General features: G+C 36.9%; 1 protein-coding gene across 4 annotated transcripts in view; it reads left to right on the top strand.

Annotated features, from left to right (window-relative positions):
* LOC132124352 (ankyrin repeat and fibronectin type-III domain-containing protein 1-like) overlaps nt 1-23268 on the top strand; it is a 65388-nt gene extending 42120 nt beyond the window's left edge. For all 4 annotated transcript variants that reach the window (XM_059535355.1, XM_059535356.1, XM_059535354.1 and 1 more), the window contains 18 exons: nt 6925-7132; nt 7424-7631; nt 8720-8917; nt 9043-9156; nt 10182-10279; nt 11243-11333; nt 12207-12314; nt 12957-13056; nt 13154-13283; nt 13839-13958; nt 14078-14296; nt 18143-18309; nt 18390-18540; nt 19527-19695; nt 19780-19946; nt 20453-20657; nt 20954-21531; nt 22449-23268. In XM_059535355.1, coding sequence (XP_059391338.1) covers nt 6925-7132; nt 7424-7631; nt 8720-8917; nt 9043-9156; nt 10182-10279; nt 11243-11333; nt 12207-12314; nt 12957-13056; nt 13154-13283; nt 13839-13958; nt 14078-14296; nt 18143-18309; nt 18390-18540; nt 19527-19695; nt 19780-19946; nt 20453-20657; nt 20954-21531; nt 22449-22778 — 3361 coding nt within the window. In that variant the 3' untranslated portion in view covers nt 22779-23268. The remainder of the gene's footprint in view (nt 1-6924; nt 7133-7423; nt 7632-8719; nt 8918-9042; nt 9157-10181; nt 10280-11242; nt 11334-12206; nt 12315-12956; nt 13057-13153; nt 13284-13838; nt 13959-14077; nt 14297-18142; nt 18310-18389; nt 18541-19526; nt 19696-19779; nt 19947-20452; nt 20658-20953; nt 21532-22448) is intronic.
* The last annotated feature ends 207 nt before the right edge of the window (nt 23269-23475 follow it).

The following is a 23475-nucleotide window of genomic DNA, read 5'->3' as shown; positions in this document are numbered from 1 at the left end:
TCCAGCTCTGACTGTCTCTCTGCTTTCCTCCCTCTCCGTCTGTCACGGCTTATGCATGTCCAAAACTCACAAATCTGACTCACTTCCAACATGCTTTTCTTAGGCGTTTTTTCTGAGATCATCAACATGCACTTCGTTTTAAAGGCACATGAATCTCTCTGCCTTTTTTTTTTTTACTGCTTAAGAAAATTTTGACCACAATTACTCATTTTGGACACAATTTTTTAATGGTGCCTCAAAGTACTTTAATGAAGGGCGTGGCATTAAGTCAGATTTGTATAGTGCTTTTCACAGTGTGCATTTTTTCAAAGCAGCTTTGCACAAAATCATGATTTTAATGTTTATAATATCTTCAAATCTTCATGCCTTATAGTTGCATTTAGCAGATTGGAGATGGATAATAATATAGTTGCATTTTGTGACAATACAAGCATTCAATCTGTTGATATTTGATATATAGAATATATATTGATTTATGTAAGTATATTGTATGTATACAAATAAAGTTGGGCATATGTATCCAACATTATATAAAGAGCTAGTCAATAATGGAGTTATAATAGCAAACATATAATTAAAGCGGACCATTTGAGTTTATTTAGTAGTTTATTTTTGATACTTAAATCTATACTGCACTTTTTTTTTATTAAATATGTTTATGATTTTATTTTTGCAGAAACTGCTAGTTGATGTTATCACATTGGATTAAAACTTACTGACTTTGCTCAAATATAGTATGAGGCATACGACCAATCAGTTCCAAAAAGAAATATAAAACCTGTGCTAACTGGAAGATCAAATACAAGATTTGTTGGTAATGCAGCATAATGAGAGATTATACAAGCAATTTTTAAAAGGTTGTTCTTTTTCGACTGGGAAAAAAATGTAAAAGTATAATTCACCCCAAAATTATAATTGTCTTAATTCTTTCTTCTATTTGAATTTAAAACAAGACATTTTGAAGTATTTTGGTTGATGGTACACATTGACTTCCATTGTCCTTCTTTTTCATACTACGGAGCTCAATGGCTACCAGCAAATCATTGTAACCCAATATTTTTCAGAATATCTTCTTTTACGTTCAACAGAAGAAAGAAACTCATACAGGTTTAGAACAACTTGAGGGTGAATAATTGATGACAAACTTTTTCATTTTTTCTGAACTATCCCTTTAAGTAAAGGATTTTCAGGGTATTTAAATCGTCCCATAGTAAACCTGCTAGTAGTACTTTTATGGTGTTGAACTATGAGTTTATGTGCTTTTGTTTGTGCATGAGAAAAGGTTTGTATCGGCGGCCGCATCTGGAACATGGCATATGGCAGATTGGGAGCCGGGCTCCAGAGACACATATAACTCCGGGGAGTCTCAGGGCAGCATGTCCCCAGGATGTAGCCACCCTGGCTGGGCATGATGCACGCTGGGCCCCCCCTGTTTTCGGGGTCGTGCAGAGACTCACGCAGACTCCCTGTCACCTCCTTCACGCCGAGCTGTCTGTCGCCAGAGCCTCTTAGACGGGCCTAACGTCACACACACACGTACGGGGCCAGTGCACAAAGACACATCGGCACACACGCATTCATACATTGATTGATCCCGCGCTCACATGCACATCTCGTCCCCCTGCGGAACATCCCCATGGCGACGGTCTTCTGTCTCTGCTCATCAGAATTAGAGAGATTTGCCCCATGGGGTGGGGGGCAAACAGGTGGTGGACAGTTGAACTCTCTCGCACAGCAAACACTCTCACAGGGGAGCGACTACTACTGCGATAACATACGCGCATACTGCCGCAAGCACACAAATACTCTCGTGGTTAATCTCTTAATCTGCACGGATTAGAACGCATACGCCCGCGGCAGAAACACGCAAATGCGCAGACGCACACATGATGGGAAAAGACCATGGATTTACTGTGTTAAACAATCTTGCTCCTGTTTTAATGCCGTCAAAGTGTGTGTTCACATGAAACGCATTTCACCGCAAATCCAAATGAAAGAAATTGCATTGTCTTCAATGAAAATTCTACCTATTTTTGGAGATTTTTGTTTTGCAATCAGACATTCTTTTGTTTATTTATATAGTTCTAATGCAAAAAGCAACATTATTATCGTAATGTGAATATATATATATATATATATATATATATGTGTATACATTTTATTATTTAAATTGTTAAATATTTGTAATGATTTTAAAGCATTTTTAAAGAAAGAAACTGCAGGCAAAATGCATGCACTGGTAAATTTTTAGGTAAATTTTGCAGGGCTTTTTCCTTTTTTTTTTTTTTTTTTGCTCTCCATAACTTTTCTTCTTTTAGACTATAGGAAAGAAGAAATCCTAAATATGCATTTAAGGATTGATTTAATCTATTTGTGCCTGTTTATTCCATTATAACACATACATTTAAGGACCGTTTTCTCAAAAATAGGAAAAATCTCCAATGTAAGCAGTACTTACAGTACATTCACCAAACTTTAGGGATTTTATTCCTGTTTATATTCTGCAGGCTTTTAGAGAAGGGTTTTTTCATATAGCATTTGCCTGATTTATATAAAATTATATTCCTAAATATTTGGTGAAAATCGGTTAACAGTATTTTCTGATTTACGGAGTGATAAAAAGAAACATCTAGTATGTCAACAAAATGTAACAATTTTAACCCTGGCTGCATTGACTGTTACAGTTTTTTGCTCTCGAAATGTATGCAAATTTAATTAGCTAATACCTCATTTGGATATTCAAATGTACAGTTTCAGAAAACTTATCATACAAAACAGTTGTACTGATTGATCAGCTGATGAGATCTATTAGTTCAAATTTGTATCCTATTCACGTGTAGTTTATTATGATACTCACCATTGAGAAAAAACGGAAAGTAAAACACCTAGATGCATTATAGTAATGAGAATTTTTGATGGAAAATTAGCTTAATTGTCATTAAAATAATGGGACATGCTTTTGATTATGCAAACTATAATATCTTATTTCTTGTCTGTTGATTTCGAGGTGAAATGTGACCTGTTCTTGTGAGATTCTGATCAGCGAAGAGCGTTTGCATGCTGAAGATCTCTGTGGTGACATGCAAACCTGTTGGCGTGTCTTTTAAACAGTGAGGGAATCAACTGATTAGCTTTGATTCCCCATTGTGTGTGTTAGGGGTCGAAGGGTTAGACTGGCTCCACTAGGCCTGAAGTACACAAGAGAGAGAGACAGGTTCTGTTGACCCTAGAAACACACACACTAATCGGTAATACTGTCCTCACTGCCCCCCTCCTGTTGCTTACTGTCACACACACTCCCCCTCCAAATTTTGGCTGGTCAGACAGCAGTCTGTCTGGTGCCAAGAATCAAATTTCAGACTCTCCTTTTCGTAGCCACATATAACCCTCAGAGAGGTGTCCCTCTGCCCCCTTTCCGTCTGTCATAGCCAGCTACTCTAAAAGAAAGAGAGACGTCGTCCCGTCCGCTCTTTACGCATTTCTCATAAAGCATTCCAAATGTCACCAGAGTTTTGTTTGGCAGAATCACTGTTTCTCTCACAGATCTTCAAGACATTCTCTTGACTAGACTAGAAAATTTGTATGGCATTAATGGAAGTGAATTAGCATGGTTCAAATCATAATTATCTGACCGTCATCAATTCATTGCAGTGAATGAAGAGCTATCATATCGACCACAAGTGCAGTATGGAGTACCTCAAGGCTCAGTTCTAGGGCCGTTACTTTTCACGCTTTAGATGTTGCCCTTGAGAGAGAGAGACTGGCTTTGGTTCCTTTTCGTCGATTTGACTGCACAGATACTATTTAAATAGATAATGGACAATGACTGATCACTGAATTCAACGATTAACTGCCTTTTTGCATTATTGGCACAGTTTTCCTATTTAATGCTGTTCAGTTGCTTTGTCACAATCAGTATTGCTCAAAGCGCTATATAAATAAAGGTGACTTGAATTGACTTGACATCCATGCATTCTTATCGTTGCATCTCATGCAGATTGTGTGTAGACAAAAAATCTACGCTTGCAGTTTTTTAGAATCAAACATGTATCTCTAGATTTATACTTTATTTACTTGGTTCCGTCAGAATTAACCTAATCAGTAAAATCATTCACATACTCGTTATTATAGTTAAGGAAGCTAATAATTTTATGAAGTAGTGTAGGTAAAAACATCTTCATCTACAATGTTCTTTCCTAGTTCTTTAATATTCTGAAAGAAGATATTATTTGAATGCAGTGCAACTGAACTGAATAATGATGTGATCATTTTATGAATGCAACATAATTTGATATTGATACAAAAAATGCTTTAGTTTTTTCAAAATAAGTATTTAATATCAGCTCATTTTCCATTGATTCTCAAACGATTCATTCGTAACAGTTCTAGATTCAGTCTCTCTAAACCCCTCCTTTCCCTGAGCCTACTCTGCTCTGATTGGTCAGATGGCCCAGTCTGTTGTGATTGGTCTACATGTCAGAAACAATTCTCCCATTGCCATAGTTCTGTATTTTGAATGCTCAATAAAAAATATAAACATCTATTATTTATCATACTTACAGGTTGTGATTCAGTGAAGTCAGCTGGTCCAAATAAACTGGGTTTATTAGAGAAGCTGTCAAAAGTCAAATGACGTGTTTGTGGGTGGGGTTAGGTTGTTTGCGGACACCAATGTAGAACATAGGTGGGAAATATGCTAATGTATTTCCCTGTGATATGCATCCGTCACGAAAGTGGGATTCGAATTACTGATGACTCATTACGGCCCGACAGAGTTGGTTATTTATTTGGGGAGACAATAACTATTTATTGTGCACTTCTACACCTTGCAGATCGTTTACATTCACATACACCTACAGTGCATGAAAGGCAATATTGGAAATAAATATGATGGAATAACATGCATTGATGAATTGTGCAGAATAAGCCCAGGTACATTCCTATTGTTCCCATTTATTTTCTGTATAGCAACATCAGATCTAAAAAACTAAGTGATAAAAATACTCTCCAGCTTTATCATTGTCTCATGAAACGAAGCGGATAATTTAGCAGCCACATTAGTGGAGGTATCCGGCTGAGTTTGATCTTGGAGGTAAATGTGAACATGTGTTCGGGGAAACGGTAAAGAGTAATCTCTTACCATCAGTGAGCTCAACACATGCACATGTGTGGAGGATTGCATGTGTTTATATGAGCCTACTGTTCTCAATGGCTATTATTCTTAGACAGAGGCATTACTCACCAAATTTTCCATACTATGGCCTATTCTCATTTAGCCTTGACTTACTGGACGTGTTAAATGTGCTTGTATTTGCGTGCTAAATTTTGCTTCGGCTTTTGATGTGATGCCAGACAAAATCCCCAGATATTTGAGCAGTTTTGCCCCCATCTTGACTGTGTGTTTGTGCACACAATGTAAATAAGTGTGTGTTGCTGTGCACAAGTGCAATCCAAGCAGTTTTCAAATGAGTAGCATTTTGAATTACGAATAATGTTAGAAAAATCTAAATGTTATCCAGCCTGACTTGAGATTCTGAACAGAGTCACATGATCAATGTACAGAAGTGCTACTATGTTTCTTTTTTTTTTTTTTGCTAATGTTTCAAAGTTCTAAATCTTTCAGATTTGGTATTCCTGGTTTTTCGTGTGGTCTCAGACGTTTGGACCTCACAGTAGTTGTGTGGTGGGAAACGATGTGTGTGTGTGTGTTTGTTTGTCTGCTCTATTCTATCACTATTCGTCTGATGGGGTGCTGAGACGCCTGTGTTAACATGTGGTGTCCCTGTTTCTTTTGTCTTTCTCTCTTTATCCCTCGTTCTTTTATCTGCTAGTCTTTCATGTGAGTGTGCGCTGTTCGCTTGGCAGCCTGTGTGTTCGGCACAAGAGGAGAAACTTTAAGCCTGGAGATCAGCCGCCTTTGAAACGGATCTGGCCTGCCACAAATATACCCACTTTTATCTGCACACAGCACATACCTTTCCATTAAAATAACCACGTTATTATCAGAGCACTCGGAGGTGTTCGCCTGTTTCTGGCCACGTGTATCCGACGTGGACAACACTCCATCCTAATACGAGAACATTTGTGACAGTTGTAGTTCTTGGAGAGCTTTGTTCTCTTTCCAACTCCAAAGTCCCTCTGAATGAATCTTCATATCCACGTACATATATACAATATTAGTGGTCAGTGGTAATTGGTTAGTGGTTTTCTATTTTTTCTTTTAGAATAAACCTCACTATTTTTTATGTTTTAGAACAAGAAAAATGTATTTGCAAGAAAGACTCTAATTGACCAAATTTAGGAAAAAAAAACTTAATTCAAGGTTTATTCTCTGATAAGTCAAGCACAATTATGCATCTCAAGTATTTTTGATTTTTACTACATTTATTTAAATGTATAATTATATAGGACCCATTACTAAACATTAGTTAATACATTAACTAAAATTAACTAATGATGAGCAATTAATTTAGCAATTTGGAAACAATGAACTGTGTCTTCGTTAACATTAATTAATAATAATACATCTGCTTAATGTCAGCTCAGGTCTGTTAAATATTAACAGGTACAGCTTTACATTTTAGTATTGTATTAGTAAATGTTGAAAGTAACTAACTAAGATTAATAAATCTCTTTTTATATCTAAAAAACGGTACCTTATTATATAAAGTGTTATTGAAATATTTAATGGAAACTTGTTGAATATGTTGAATATGTTTTGGTGGTGTATTTCTTGTATAAAAATACTATTTTTATATAGATGTATTAAAGTTCTCAAATTTTTGCACGCTGAATATATAAACCTTCAAAGACAACAATGAACACTTTTTTTTTTATTATTATTATTTTGTCCTGAGGACAGTGCTGACAGCATCTCTCTTTATTCCTCATAAATTCTCATTTCTGATGTAATTTCTTTTTCAGGGCTGAATCCAAAATGACTCAACAGGTTCCAGACCCCCATCCTCTGATTCCCCGCAAATACTCCAGCACGTCATGTTCATCTCCGCCGAGTGCTGCACGACGTCTGTACAGAAACCTGTCTGGAAAGTTCCGCACGGCGAACCTTGTTCTGGACGAAACGTCTCTCCCGAGCCAGTTGGACAAGGACCATTTGCACAAAACCACCATGGTGAGATGCAAACACTTCAACAAGAATTATGCAATAATAAAAACCAAATTAGTCTTGCATGACTACTGAATTTTGACTTTGCAGCTTGTGAACCGCCCACTTTACATATGACTGACATATAATGCAGCCAATCACAATTGATGATGCTTTAACCTTCAAAGAACCATATTGCATCTCAAAAATCTTATTCAGTCAAAAGTGACATTGGTATATTTCCTACATGTTGTGTTTGCAGTTCTACAGCATGCATTGTTTTATGTGTGTGAGATATATCTATGCATGCATGTCTAGTTCCAGGGAAACGAAGCTCTGTTTGAAGCCGTGGAGCATCAGGAGCTGGACGTCGTGGAGTCTCTGTTGAACACCTTCAGTCTGGAGGAGCTGGATTTAAATACCCCCAACAGTGAAGGGCTGCTGCCGCTCGACATCGCCATCATGACCAACAACGTGCCAATGGCCAAACTTCTGCTGAGAGCCGGGGCCAAAGAGAGTCCCCACTGTGAGTACACACTCCCTGTGATCAAACACATGCAGCACGAGCCCCGCTTTATGAATCATAAACCATACATCTACAGATGTTTGCCACATGCTATACATTACAATAAAGCGTTAGTGGCTTATTGCTTCAATCAAACGGCGGCAGCAGCAGTGTGATATGGTATGCAGCACCAATGATCAAAACGAAATGTCAATTTTAACACCACTTTATATAGTCATTATTATTTTCACTGTAATATGTTTAGGAATGTCAAGTCATATTTCATATTTTAGTTAAAAAAATACATAAAACATTATATTTAATAAATTAAAATATGCACATTATTTATTGTTTAATATATTATCATATTAAAATATGTTATTCATAAAATTCATAAAACATGACGCATAATTTTTGGAGCATTTTTTAAAACTTAAATTAAATAAAACTCCAAATTATTATTTTTATTGTAAATACTCATATTGTAAATTATCTTGGTAGCATTTGCTGTTCTGAAATTAATTTATGTTGATTTAAAAAACATATTCAAGTAAAAAGACAGAGGTTATTATTATTATTTTTACATTGCGGTAATACAGTTTTAAGGAAGAATTTTTATAAAAATGTACACATTTGAATGATCCTGAAAACAAGCTAATTTTGGGGTGAAACATAATGAAATAATAAATGAAACATTTAAATGTGAAGCATTTTTTTTAAAAATTCAACCATTTATTGTAACAAATTAATATAACTATCAAAGCTACCTATTAAAGAAAATACAAATTAATTTGCTTATTAACTTTATTTACAGTGGCTCATTCATAACTCTTTCAGTGCACATTTAAAGTCCATTCATTTATTTTTACTGATGTTTAACTGTACACAAGTAGAATATAGGGAATACAGTGAAATTTTCAGTGGAATTGGGTTGACCAATCAATCAAATGAAAGGGGTTTCATTGCCGCTTACATGTGCGTTTTTGTTTACAAAGAAAATTAGAAAAAAATACATCTTTTCCTTTCTCGTAATTAATAGGAAGTGAAATGGTTAATGGCTTTTCATGATTTGATGAGGTGTTTGTTTAGTGTGTTTTTGTACCCTTTAGTTCTAAGTCTTGAAGGCAGAGCTGCTCACCTGGCCTCGCTGGTGCAAGAGGCGGAGCATCGCATAGCAGAGCTTGTTGCACATGTGAAGGGGGAGGAGCCTGGGGAGGGGGAGGGGTCAAACAGAGAGAGGCAGCTGAAAACATTGGAATGGAAGCTCCGCCTCTACATGCGCATGCAGACGGGATACACACATGCCAGTAAGCAACACACACACACACACACACACACAAACACACACACACACACACACACACCCACACACACACAGCTATGGTTATAGCAGCCAAGTGTTGCACTGAGTCTGTCTTTGTGTTGATTCCAGGTCCTCCTGATCCTCCCAGTGTCGTCCAGCTGTCCGTCAGCAGTGGCACCAGCCTCAGAGTCTACTTCCAGGAGCCTCTTTGTCACAATTCTGCTGTTATTACCAAATACCGCGGTGAGTGACCCCTGACCCCTGTTTTAAGATTTAGATTATACCACTAAAACACATGAACACACACAACAGACTAGTCAACTAGCTGGTAAGAATCCAAATCATTTGACGGCCAACTAGAGAATATATTCCTTACAGTCGAGATGATGCCACGTGCCACGTACATCTCGTAACTCCATTGCCAAATTCACACTGTTATATATTTGTAGTTTTTATTAATATTTTTAATTGACTTTCGTTTTAGTTTTAAAGTAGTAGTAAGTAAAATATTTGTATTATATTAAGGTTTTGTTGATATTTGAAATGCCTTTTATTTTTATATATTTTCAGTTTTTAAGTAGTACAAATAAGTATTGTAAGTAAAATAAATATATACTGTAGTAGTTTTACAATATTTTTAATTGCTTTTTATTTGAGGTATTTTCAGTTTCATTTTGTTATTTGTGCTTTTGTCATTTTATTAGTGTTTTTTTTTATATTATACTTTTTTTCGGGTTTAGTTTTCTTTTACTTGCAGCTATTAATTTACTTATTTAAATTAGTTGCAAAGTAAAAAGTTATAATTTTAATTTAGTTTAAGTCTAATAGTTATAGTTCATTTTATTTTATTTAAAAAAATTGCTTTACATTTAGTTAATTAATTAATTTAGTTAATTATTTACTAATAATGACCATGATGCTGTTTTATACAGAAAAAAAAAAAAAACATTACTCTTGGTTGTAGTATCTGTCAGACATTAGGGATGTTGAATGGGTCCCTGAGTGGTGCAAACTAATTTTAGAAATTTGCTGATCAGACTTTGGGAACAAAAGACTACCCCGTATCTCTTCATTTTCACATTTTGCCATCACATTATATAAAACAACAGCCCACAAATAGACCAGGACACAGTTTGTTTCACCATATAGAGCAAGCACATTTCAAAGCGCTTTATATGTGACTAGTAGACACCGCATGGCATGGTGGCAGAACTAGGTGACTAGTCAGTGCAGTGCAGACTAATGACTGCTTCTTATGTGTGTCTCAGTGAGCTGGAGCAGCGTTCCTTCATTTACTCCATTACTGGGTGAGACGGTCATTGAAGACATGACTCAGCTCCAGTATGACATCACTGGACTTCCAGCGGTTAGTATGTGGAGTAAAACATACTGCAAACAATATTACCACAGCTGTCAAGCTCCAAAAAGCATCGGAACGTTTCACAACATATAGCTTGTGCATGATATTTCAGAATTTCTGAAGCCATATGATAGCTTTTTGTGAGAAACGGACTTGACATTAAAGTTATTTGTAATCTGCTATGTGAATCACTTTAACCCAGAAAAGTGTTTTTAGTTTTATGAATGAACGTTTTCTGAATGCAGCGGATCTCAACAACTAGGGAGCCTCAGCAAAATGACTCTTAAAAATGAAAAATATTTAAATATAGACAGAACAAGCAAAAAAACAGCCCCTCAACAGCTTCTAGACCTGGAAAAGTCATATATGTAAATGATTTCTGAAATTTCATTTTGGGTGAACTGTCCCTTTAAGATATAATATATCTTTGATTCATTTTAATATTCTAATTAATTTTTTATTTTTAATTGATTAATTTTAATATTACAGTTAATTTCTTTGGAGGAAAGAAACGTTGTTTTAGAGGTGGAGAACCTTCTAAAGAAAGATTATTGTTTAAGTTTTGTAATGAACTTTTATCATTTATATGTTTCCATTTAGCTTTATTTTTTTTCTCTTCAACCTGCATGTTATATTTTATTTCAGTTATTTGCCAAGGCAACATTTTTATATTTTCCCTATTTCTATATTTAGTTTTATTTAAGCTTCAATTATTTTTTATTGTTAGTTAATTATAGCAAAATAATATAATAATAAAAATATAGATTTTATTGGTTTTGTAAGAACAACAAAAGTGAGCAAACAACAAACAAAAAAGACTAAAGAAATTAACAATCAAACAAATAAATAAAAATAAAAAAAGCCTGATGATTCTGAACTCTACTGGAAAATAGAGAGAATGTTTTTAATGAATTAAACACATTGCATCAGTGGAAGGTTGTGTTTAATGCATTCTCTCTCTCATTTCAGGGCACATGCTGTTATGTCCAAGTATCAGCATTTAATATGAAGGGATGGAGTTCACCTCAGATAGCTGAACCTGTTTGTGCTACACCTTCAAGTGAGAACACACACACACACACACATTCAACAACTACAAACAGGACAGATGTTAGTTACATTTTGCTTTCTGAGAAGTTACATGACGTGTGTGTTTGTGTGTATGAGATTATGTATCTGTGTTTTTGTATGTTATATCTTTCCTCATTTTTATGTTTGTGAGGACAAGCCCTCCTTTTCTCCCACAGATTTTAGGGCTCTTTTACATCAAGCGTGTGTGTGTGTGTGTGTGTTTTTGAGCATGCTAGTTTAAATGTGTGTTTTTTTTGTTTTCCATTTCGACTCCCTCTGGAAATATTTGCATGGCTATGAGAAGCTGTAAAGTCGCAGACAGAACGGCTCTTATGCACCAACTCAAACACACACACACTCTCTCACACACACTTGTTGTCTACCTCTACAATTCATGCTCACATACACACGCCATTTTACGGGCACACACAGAATTTATTTTCACTCAGTTTCTCTTATTTACATCAAGTTTGCGTCCTTTTTCCTGCTCTCTTATCTCTTTCATAACGCACGTGCGCGCACACACACTCTCGTGAGGTTAGCAGGGCTGAAGAGATGGTCTGTGTTAGACATTCCCGGAATAGAGTGTAGATGTTTTCCCTGCTTCCTCAGGAACCGGCCTGCTACCAACATACTGTCAGAACATCATCCTGTTTACTGTCCCAAGAGAGTGTGTGTGTGTGTGTGTGTGCGTGTGCCTGATGCAGGTATAGAAGGTCAATACTGAATGATTTAATGACAGATTAAATCATCCTAGCAATACTTTAGCATTGTGGTGACAGCTTTTACATGGGTAAACACTGGTCACTGTAAGAAATGGTGACCAATGCACTGGTTCTTATCTCTCTCTGTGTTTCTGCAGGCTGGAGGGAGGTGGACAGTCTTCCCCCCCGCCAGCAGGGTCTGAAAGAGGCGTTAGAGCAGCTCCTGGGGCAAATTAAAGGGACGCACCGTCACTGCGCCTGCCACGGTAAACACTTACTCACTCACACTGGACCTGAATGAAACCCTCCTCCTTCACAGCAAGTCACCGCCACCACTAACATTACAGTGCTTTAAAACAAATGCTGAGTGAATGATTCAGAGGTCTGGAGCGCGTGGGTGTCTGTGGTGCGATGCTGGGGGTCCTGTTTGTTGTTTTTAGGGCATCAGTGCTGAGGGTTTATTTTACTGGGAGTTAAAGGGGATACATTTGACTCGACTGTACGGAGTTAAGCACACCAGTGAAATAAAATCTCAATTCAGTAAAATAATTTTAATTTTGTTTAAAAATAAGACTTATTTTATTGGATTAAGTAATACTTTTTGGTAATTTAATTTAAATAATTATTTGATTACAGTAATTGCCATTTTTGGCAGTATGTCAAAAAGCTATGTGTTTTATTCTGTTTCAATCACTAGTGTTTTATATGCACGTTATATACATTAATGGGTCTAATCTGCATCCTTATGAATATTCAAGTTAAAGTTAAAAATCAACAGCTATTACTATTGAAAAGCAAATACTGTTAGTGAGTTATCATTTCATCTGAAAGCTAAAACTGCAAATCTGAACTCCTCTGCATGAATATCTGCTCTGCATTTGACATGTCTGACTTCTCTGTGTGTTTAGAACAATGCAAAGCCTCGTCAAACACCAGGAAACACTCTGTGTCTAAAAGCCTGAGGCATCTATTCCAGGCCACCAGCAAATTTGTCAAAAATCTGAAAAGGTGAGAGAAAACAGCATCAGAAAATGCCTGCTGCAGTGTTGAACCCTCTCAACACATATCTTGCATTATCTATGACTTTCTCTCTTCCTCTCTGTAGAGGCCTTTATCTGGCCTGTATATTTTATAAAGATGAAAATGTTCTGGTGACTCCAGAGGATCAGCTGCCCGTCGTTGAGGTGGATGACTCGTGCAGCTGTCACGCGCAGGATTTACTCTGGTTTACAAAGGTAACAAAGTGTTGCATGCAACCAAATCACTCTTGTGAACATTCTTGTGATAACCAATCAATGCTTTTGTGATAGGTCTGGTTTGGTGAGGTGTATTGCCTGTAGTTTAGTTTTAGTATTTATTATTATTATTATTTTTTTTTTATAAATAATTTATTATATATTATTGTTAGTATTATAATTGTTAAAAAAAAATCTAAATGTATATTATTTAAATATATAATATTTTATGTATCAGTCAGCTTTAATTACAGTATATAGCACTTTATACAATACGGATTGTATAAGCAAATATATGCAGTACACACAAATATATCATGCAATAAGAAAACTTTTATTTTGAATGCGATTAATCGCGATTAATATTTTGTCAACACTAAATATAAAACATTGTAAATGTAGTTTACATCGTTAAAGATAAGAAGATTAATGTTACAATCCAATTAAATATGAAATTGTTCAATACACTAAAACTGATTCAGTAATTTGCACCGCAGTACACAGTACCAACATTTGAATATTAAACATGCTCTCCATGGTGATGTGTGTTGACAGGTGTCACATCTGTGGGAGGAGCTCTCATGGATGCAGCAGTGCATCAGTCCTGCACAGGCCTCTAGTTCCTGCACACTTCAGACGCGCCTTAAACTGCTGCAGGCAGCTGCACAACTACAGGTGAAGTCTATAGAGTCACCGGGGACGTAAAAATGCATCAAAATAACCAACTGTTTTATTTATACCTGTAAAATATACAGTATCCTAAGGTAAAGATTCTTTTTTTGTTTGTTGTGCAGGCTCTCCTTGGCACGGTGGATCTCGGGCAAGTGTATTTTGAGCCCATCAAGGATAAGCACGGTAACGCGGTGTTGGTGCTGATGAAGGACATGAGTGCAAGCGCGCCGCTGGAAGGCGTACGCTGGATTCCCGTCAGTAAATTCCAGCTGCAGCGCAGGTCTTCCTCTTCCTCATTAGATGAGCCTAGCGCACTGGAGACGCTTCTCACCACATTGCATGTGAGTACTTTAAACACTAAAACACTGCATGTGAGTACTTTAAACACTAAAACACTGCATGTGTGTGCTTTAAACACTAAAACACTGCATGTGTGTGCTTTAAACACTAAAACACTGCATGTGAGTGCTTTAAACACTAAAACACTGCATGTGTGTGCTTTAAACACTAAAACACTGCATGCGTGTGCTTCAAACACTAAAACTCCGCATGCGTGTGCTTTAAACACTAAAACACCGCATGCGTGTGCTTCAAACACTAAAACACCGCATCCGTGTGCTTCAAACACTAAAACACCGCATGCGTGTGCTTCAAACACTAAAACTCCGCATGCGTGTGCTTTAAACACTAAAACACAGCATGTGAACCGCATGTGAGTACTTTAAACACTAAAACACTGCATGCGTGTGCTTCAAACACTAAAACACTGCATGCATGTGCTTCAAACACTAAAACACTGCATGTGTGTGCTTTAAACACTAAAACACTGCATGTGAGTACTTTAAACACTAAAACACAGCATGTGAACCGCATTTGAGTACTTTAAACACTAAAACACCGCATGCGTTGCTTCAAACACTAAAACACTGCATGTGTGTGCTTTAAACACTAAAACACAGCATGTGAACCGCATTTGAGTACTTTAAACACTAAAACACCGCATGTGAGTACTTTAAACACTAAAACACAGCATGTGAACCGCATCTGAGTACTTTAAACACTAAAACACAGCATGTGAACCGCATGTGAGTACTTTAAACACTAAAACACCGCATGTGAGTACTTTAAACACTAAAACACAGCATGTGAACCGCATTTGAGTACTTTAAACACTAAAACACTGCATGTGAGTACTTTAAACACTAAAACTCTGCATGCGCGTGCTTTAAACACTAAAACACAGCATGTGAACCGAATGTGAGTACTTTAAACACTAAAACACTGCGTGTGAGTACTTTAAACACTAAAACTCTGCATGTGAGTACTTTAAACACTAAAACACAGCATGTGAACCGCATGTGAGTACTTTAAACACTAAAACACCGCATGTGAGTACTTTAAACACTAAAACACCGCATGTGAGTACTTTAAACACTAAAACACTGTGTGTGAGTACTTTAAACACTAAAACACTGCATGCGTGTGCTTCCAACACTAAAACTCTGCATGCGTGTGCTTCAAACACTAAAACTCTGCATGCGTGTGCTTCAAACACTAAAACACTGCATGTGAGTACTTTAAACACTAAAACGCCGCATCAAACACTAAAACACTGCATGTGAGTACTTTAAACACTAAAACACTGCATGTGAGTACTTTAAACACTAAAACACCGCATGTGAGTACTTTAAACACTAAAACACCGCATGTGAGTACTTTAAACACTAAAACACCGCATGTGAGTACTTTAAACACTAAAACTCTGCATGCGCGTGCTTTAAACACTAAAACACAGCATGTGAACCGAATGTGAGTACTTTAAACACTAAAACACTGCGTGTGAGTACTTTAAACACTAAAACTCTGCATGTGAGTACTTTAAACACTAAAACACAGCATGTGAACCGCATGTGAGTACTTTAAACACTAAGACACCGCATGTGAGTACTTTAAACACTAAAACACCGCATGTGAGTACTTTAAACACTAAAACACTGTGTGTGAGTACTTTAAACACTAAAACACTGCATGCGTGTGCTTCAAACACTAAAACTCTGCATGCGTGTGCTTCAAACACTAAAACACTGCATGTGAGTACTTTAAACACTAAAACGCCGCATCAAACACTAAAACACTGCATGTGAGTACTTTAAACACTAAAACACTGCATGTGAGTACTTTAAACACTAAAACACCGCATGTGAGTACTTTAAACACTAAAACACCGCATGTGAGTACTTTAAACACTAAAACACTGCGTGTGAGTACTTTAAACACTAAAACTCTGCATGTGAGTACTTTAAACACTAAAACACTGCATGCGTGTGCTTCCAACACTAAAACTCTGCATGCGTGTGCTTCCAACACTAAAACTCTGCATGCGTGTGCTTCAAACACTAAAACTCTGCATGCGTGTGCTTCAAACACTAAAACACTGCATGTGAGTACTTTAAACACTAAAACGCCGCATCAAACACTAAAACACTCTCACTTTAATTACGTTTTTAATGCTCACCGAGGCTGCATTTATTCAATCAGAAAAACAGTAAAAAACAGCAATATTGTGAAGAATTATTACAATTTGAAATAACTGCTTTCTATTTGAATTAAATATATATTTCTGTGATGCGCAGCTGTATTTTCAGCATCATTCCTCCAGTCTTCAGTGTCACATGATCTTCAGAAATCATAATAATATGATGATTTGCTACTTAAGACACATTTCAGATTATTATCAATGTTGAAAACAGTTGTGTGGATCATGTGATACTGAAGACTGGAGTAATAATTCTGAAATTTCAGCTTTGATCACAGCAATCAATTACATTTTACAATATATTCAAAAAGAAAAAGTTATTTTAAATTTTAATAATATTTCACAATATTAGAGTTTTATTGTATTTTTTAGCACTTAAATGCAGCCTTGGTGAGCAGAAGAGAATTCATTAAAAACATTTAAAACTTTTGACAAGTACTGTATATTTATGTCCAAAACCCAATTTTAGAATAATGAGAACCATAAATTCAGTCTAGTGTGTCCAAACTTCTGAATTCATACAATTTAGATGCGTCGTGCCCAGTTTGACGTCAAACATCATCATTGACTTTCTAGTGTCTCATTATTGACGTCAAGCCTGGCATGACTCATTTTGATGCAGTGTATTCAGATTCAGAATGCAATGTGAATTTGAAACAACTTTGGAGAGAAAATGAAACATTTTTATTTTTTTGGGTGAACGAATGCTTTAACTCAACAGGTTTCAGGCTTTTATATAAAATAAATGAGCCCAAATCCAAAATAATCAGTGGAGAAAAACAATTGAGCAGCTGTGAGCTTCTGTATTACTCGCTCTTGTTCCTGAAGTGTTGTGAATTGTGGGAGTATAACAGTAGCATTGTTCAGCTGATGATTTAGTCTGAGTGCTGTAAACACTTCACCCACCGCTGATCGTGTGTTTGGAGCGCCTCTGGCTCAGGAACATCAGCCTCAGTGTCAAAATTATGTTTTGTCTGAGCGGCTCAGATTTTCCCTGTGGTGAAGCTGTGTGTGTGTGTGTGGTGAAAGTGGTTCCACAGCTCAACAACCACATGGCTCCAGAGTCAGTCTCTCAGTCAAATAGTTTGGAAATGATAAACGTGGGTCACTTTCAGGCTATTACAGGAAGTTCTTCATTCTGTGTGTGTGTGTGTGTGTGTGTGTGTTTCCCATTCCATATCTTTCAGACTGCACACAGAATCTTCCAGACACTGTATATCTCCCTCACATTATAGTAATAAAAATAAAAAAGGCATCTTTTTTTTTTTTTTTAGTACAAAGCAGTCCTGAACAGTCCTGGCTTTTATTTTGCAATAAAGTCCATTCAGCTGTACATTTTCCTTCTTAATCAAAGCAATATGTGCATGGATGTAAAGGAGAAGGTTGAAAAGGCTGATATGAGTTGAGATTATTTTATTAGCTTGCAGAATACGAGCACTGCTTGTACAAAACACTTTTCCCAGGTGAACAGTCAGTTATTCACAAATTCAGAAATGTTTTACCATGAATAACCAATCAGGAAGATGTACTCCAGAGTAGCATTAATAACATGTCATGTTTATTTCACTTGTTTTTGGGATGAATTTCTACCTGGACGTGTTCTTGACAGGTTTCATGAGATTGTGTTCTCTAATGAGCTCTTGGTGTGCAGGAGAAGCTGGCGTATCACCGGCGCAGCAGGAAGTGTCTGTCTCCAGGCCTGTATCTGGGATATCTGAAGCTGTACACCTCGGTGGACCAGATCAGGATGCTCGTGTCACACAAACACCCAAACGTACTCTGCCACGTCAAAATACGAGACAACGGCCATGTCTCCAGGTATGATGTTTTCATGGTTGTGTTATGCATGCGGATGCCTTTATATATGTGTAAAGTAATTATATGTGTTTGTCTCCTAGGGAAGAATGGCAGTGGCTTCAGTCGCTGAGTTTGCTGGAGGACAGCGCAAAGGTGTGTGACGATGTCCAGAGCGCTCCACATCGCCTCCTACTGGACCTGCGGACCGCTGCTAAAGATTTACTCACCTACATCAACATTCCCAACCGCCAGGTTTGTGCATTCACACTTCCACACATAGACACACAATTAGCTTGACTGCACAAGCATTTAATGCCATTTATGTGGAAATTTTGTAAATCGGGGCCACACAGTATTAACTGCACACATATACACACGACACAGATGAAACGCATGCCTGCTAGAACTTTTTGCATGTTTTGTATGTGTAAATGAAAAAGTCATGGACATTTCTACACTGAAAACATTTGGTGTAGGAAACTGTAGTACATTTCACAAATAATTACAAGTAACACGCTTAATTAAATGTGAAATGTTTTTTTTAGACATCTGAATTTTTTTTTTAGCAAAACATAAACCAATAGTCTTTATATATATATATATATATATATATATATATATAAGTATATTTTCTGTGAAAAAAAAAGTTTTTACAGTGTAAATAGTCATCCTTGCTGAATAAAAGTATTAATGCCTTCAAAAAAGTGGCATAATGTACTGTAAATATTGTTTAACTGACCCTTTTGACTGATTAAATGCATCCTTTCTGTTAAAAAGTATTTATTTATTTAAAAAAAAGGCCTTTATTCACCATAAATAGTGTTTTACTGTCTTTTTTTCATTAATTTAATGCGTCCTTTCGGGAAAAAAGTATGGATTTCTTCGAAAAAATTGTCATAATGTACAACAAATAGTCTTTTACTGTCACTTTTGATTGATTTAATGCATCCTCTATGAGAAAAAGTAATATTTTCTACCAAAAACGGAGAGAATTTACAGCAAAGTGTTTTACTGTCCCTTTGATTAATTTAATGCGTCCTTGCTACATAAATGTATTAATCCCTTTAAATAAAGTGCCATGATGTACCACAAATACTACATTAGAGTCTTGATGAATGAAAACCTTAACCATTAAAATCAGAACATTATATGCAGCAAAAAAATGAAAAATAAAAAGGTTCTTCAGAGAACCTGTGACACTGCAAATACTAACATCTCTCCTTTTCCTTCTATATCAGGCACAGGATTTCCGTGTGTATGTGAAGGAGGTGGTTGAGTTGGGAGGGGGCGTGTCCTTCCTGTTGCTCCTCCCACCGTGTGAGGAGGTGTGTTCACCGCCCGGACAGAACCATCTCTGCTCGCCGCGCTCGGGTTTCCTCACCCTGCCGCTGCAGATCTTTGAGTTAGGTGAGACGACACACCAAAAACACATTCACACACGCGTATCTTCTGTCCCCTCCCCCTCCGTGCTCTCACTCTCTGTCTGTCTAGTTCATTTCGAGGCCTACTGCCCCAGTTTCATCGGTCCGTACTGCCGTGTATCGGCTCTGCTGGCTCTGGAGTCACTGATGTCCCAGCAGACTCTGCGTGAGGCGTTCTCTGAGTCCGAGCTCTTCGCTGCCAAGCAGAAACATCAGCAGGTTGAGGAGTATTTGCAGGTATTTCTGTCCTCCGTGAAATTTAACACTGGCAGATCGCCGCCGCTCCAGTTCAGCTTTCATAGGTGAAACTGATGACAGTAAACCTGCAATAAAAATCAGAACAAACTGTTCAACTGTGGCATTTACAGTATCATCTTTAATAGATGTAGAGTTAAAGATCAGCCCGTGTGATCATTGAGCTGAATTTCAATCTGAATTTAAGATTGATGTTTGACAGTCTCCCATTGAACTACATTGATACACTGCAAAAAAGTATATTTTTAGTTGTCTAATTGTTCAGATAAAATACATTTATTTGATGATTTGACAAGGAATTATGACTTTTGATCAATTTAATAGACCATTGCTGAATAAAAGTAGGTTAATTAAACTAAAATTTAAAGTTTAAGTTAAAATATACTGGTTCAGCAACACAAATTTCCCCAGAAGAGCATGATTTGAGAGGCAGCTGTTGTGTTGTGAGTTCAGATGAGATTATCATGTTTCTGTGTGTTGACTCTCAGCATCTGGAGGAGCTGTGGCGTGATGCGCGGTGGATGGTGGTGCTCCAGTCGGCCCGGTATAAACATCAGAGCTCTGGAGCGAGTCTGGGCTGCATTATAGACTTCTCCAAAGAGAGTATTCCAGAGAAACCAGCTTCCACTTCCTCTCAGCTGGACTACCTGCCCTCACCGACCCCGTCACCAGAGAGCACACGCAAACACAACGGTGAGAGAGAGAGCGCTGACCTGTCCAGATCAATTTGACATGCATGGATAACGTTTCGAATGTTTTACTGTTTATGGGTTTAGAATTACATCCATCCCAAGGTTTTGTAATCTCTGTATTACCATGCAAAACTGTTTAGATTCATATATAGCTAAATAATAATAATGATTATTAAAATTATTTATTACAATTACAAAATGAAACAAAAAGAGCTTGACATCTTATACAGGTTTGGAATAACCTAAAGGTGAGTAAATATTATGAACTGTTCTTTTAAGAAGTCTGTCTTTCCCAAGATTCCCAGGGTCTGTCGGATGAGGATAACTCATCGGAGGTGTTCCTCACCACTGACAGTGAGTACAGCTCCAGTGTGGCCCAGAGCACCAGAGAACTGGACCTGCTCCCACCGTCTCCCACCAGCTTCAGATCCTTAACGTCCACACAGCCGTCCTCCTCCTCGCAGTCCTCGCCTTGCTCCTCGCAGCCGGACGTGCTGCAGACCGGAGGAGGGGTGAGCAGACGTGAGCACATGAGCGTGATCGATAATGACTTCATCCTGCCGAGCCGTCAGATCGAGCTGCTGCGGGTCACCGAGAAGAGAACGGCGCTGTGCATCCGCACCAGCAGTCTGGAGCACCCGCCTCCCGTCTCAATGGAAACCACACCCACCAGCTCCTCCAATCAGAAGTGCTGGACACGCCCCTCCTCCTTAGACCTCTTCTTCCCTGAGCCCCGCCCCGTGCCTGTGCGCACCCAATCAGAGGACAGCGGCGTCCAGCGACTCTCCGCCTGTTCTTCTCACCGGCCGTGCCACAGCACACTGAGAGTTTACCCACAATACCGCACCGGCTTACCCAAAGACACCAGTGTCAAAGTGAGTGTGTGTGTGTGTGTGTGTGTGTGTGTGTGAGCTCATACACTAATCGTCACAGTGCTGGATAAAACTCAGGGTGCTTTAGTGAGTATAGAAATGTAATTGGCCCTAGAGGAAGTTGTATTGGAATTTGAATAGAAATGACAGTAAGATGAATTTGATTCAAAGAAATTGAATAACATACACATAGGAGTTTCAGTTGTTTCACTTTATTTTAATTATTTATGCCTGTTTATTCACTGTTTATTTACTGATTTCACGAATTTCACAGATTTCTTTTACTAAAAATATTTTTTTTTATTTAAATTATATATTTTAAATAAATTTTAAATATTTGAATAAAATAATACATTTTTATTTGATTTATTTTCATTTAAATGTATTGCTTATATTGACAGAATTCTAGCATTCTTGGAAATGAAGTGTTTTTTATATTATTGTCTATTATCTCTCTCTCTATATATATATATATATATTTTTTTTTTTTATTGATATCATCTAATGTTTTTGGAAGTATTCTATATATTCCAGAAGTCATATACATTTTTTTTTAAATTTATTCTTTTTAATTTTGTTTCTGAAAATTGTTTCTAAAAAATATTATATTATATTATATTATATTATATTATATTATATTATATTATATTATATTATATTATATTATATTATATTATATTATATAGTTCACTAAAACGAAAACCATAAAAAGTGCTACTTAAAATGAAATAACGTTAACTGAAATAAAATAAAATATAAAAAATGAAACTTATTTTATTTCAGCTAAGTTGACATTTCTCATTTTCATTTAGTTTAACTTAATGCACTAAAATAATTGAAATTAAATGAAACTAGTAAATAAACTAGTTTAACAGATGATTTAGTCTGCTGACTTCATATGTATATGTCTGTGTTTGTAGTTGCGCGTGACTCCAGAGACATCGGCCAAAGAGATGGTTCGTTTAGTGGTCCAGGAGATCAACGCTGTGTGCCATCGCCTGCAGAAAGCCACCCAGCAGGGCACCTGTGCCCCGGATCAGAGCGGAGACCCGTCTGAGGGGTGTTTGTATGACAGCGAGCAGCTCCAGCACTTCGGCCTGGTTCTGCTGGTGGAGGAGAGAGAGAAATGGCTACAGGACGATTTCTGCCCGCTCACGCTACAAAACCCATGGACTCGTGGAAAACTCTGCGTCCGCTTCAAAGAGTATTCACCGCTTGCACTGCAGCACAGCAGAGCCACGACTGTTTGATCACGCAACCTGTAAATACTCACACTCACACACACTGACTGAAGTGCATAGACTACTGAAGTATGATGTTTTAGATTATGAATTACTTCATGAGCTTCGTGATTAGACTCACCTCCACTGAGTTTTATAGACGCTAACCTTATGAGAAAATCAATCACTAATGAGAGTTAAAGTCAACATGAAATCAAAATTAATGTGTAGTGAATAGTTCATCAGTGTACATTATCTTCATAATCTACCCACTGCTTTATATACTCCATATTACATATAATTCATAAAATTGATCAAAATGACAGTAAATATGAATATAATTATTATTTATTCAATAATAAATAAACTTTCTAACAATTGATAATGGTTTCCACAGAAATATGAAGCAGCACAACTGTTTTCAACATTGATAATAGTCAGAAATGTTTCTTGAGCCGCAAATCAGCATATTAGAATGATTTCTGAAGATCATGTGACACTGAAGACTGGAGGAATGATGCAGAAATTCAGCTGCACATCACAGAAATAAATTATTTTTTAAAATATATTAAAATAGAAAACAGTTAATTAAAATGGTATTAATATACCAGCAGTTTTTACTGTAGTTTTGATTAAATAAATGTATATATATATATATAAACAATTTTTTTTTTATCTTTAATGTTATTTCAGAACATTTTGAAATAAAAATAGTGTTTTCTTGTAG

Source organism: Carassius carassius, chromosome 42 (assembly GCF_963082965.1).
Source record: "Carassius carassius chromosome 42, fCarCar2.1, whole genome shotgun sequence".
Classification (NCBI taxonomy): domain Eukaryota; kingdom Metazoa; phylum Chordata; class Actinopteri; order Cypriniformes; family Cyprinidae; genus Carassius; species Carassius carassius.
This window is presented reverse-complemented; position numbering and strand designations above follow the sequence as displayed.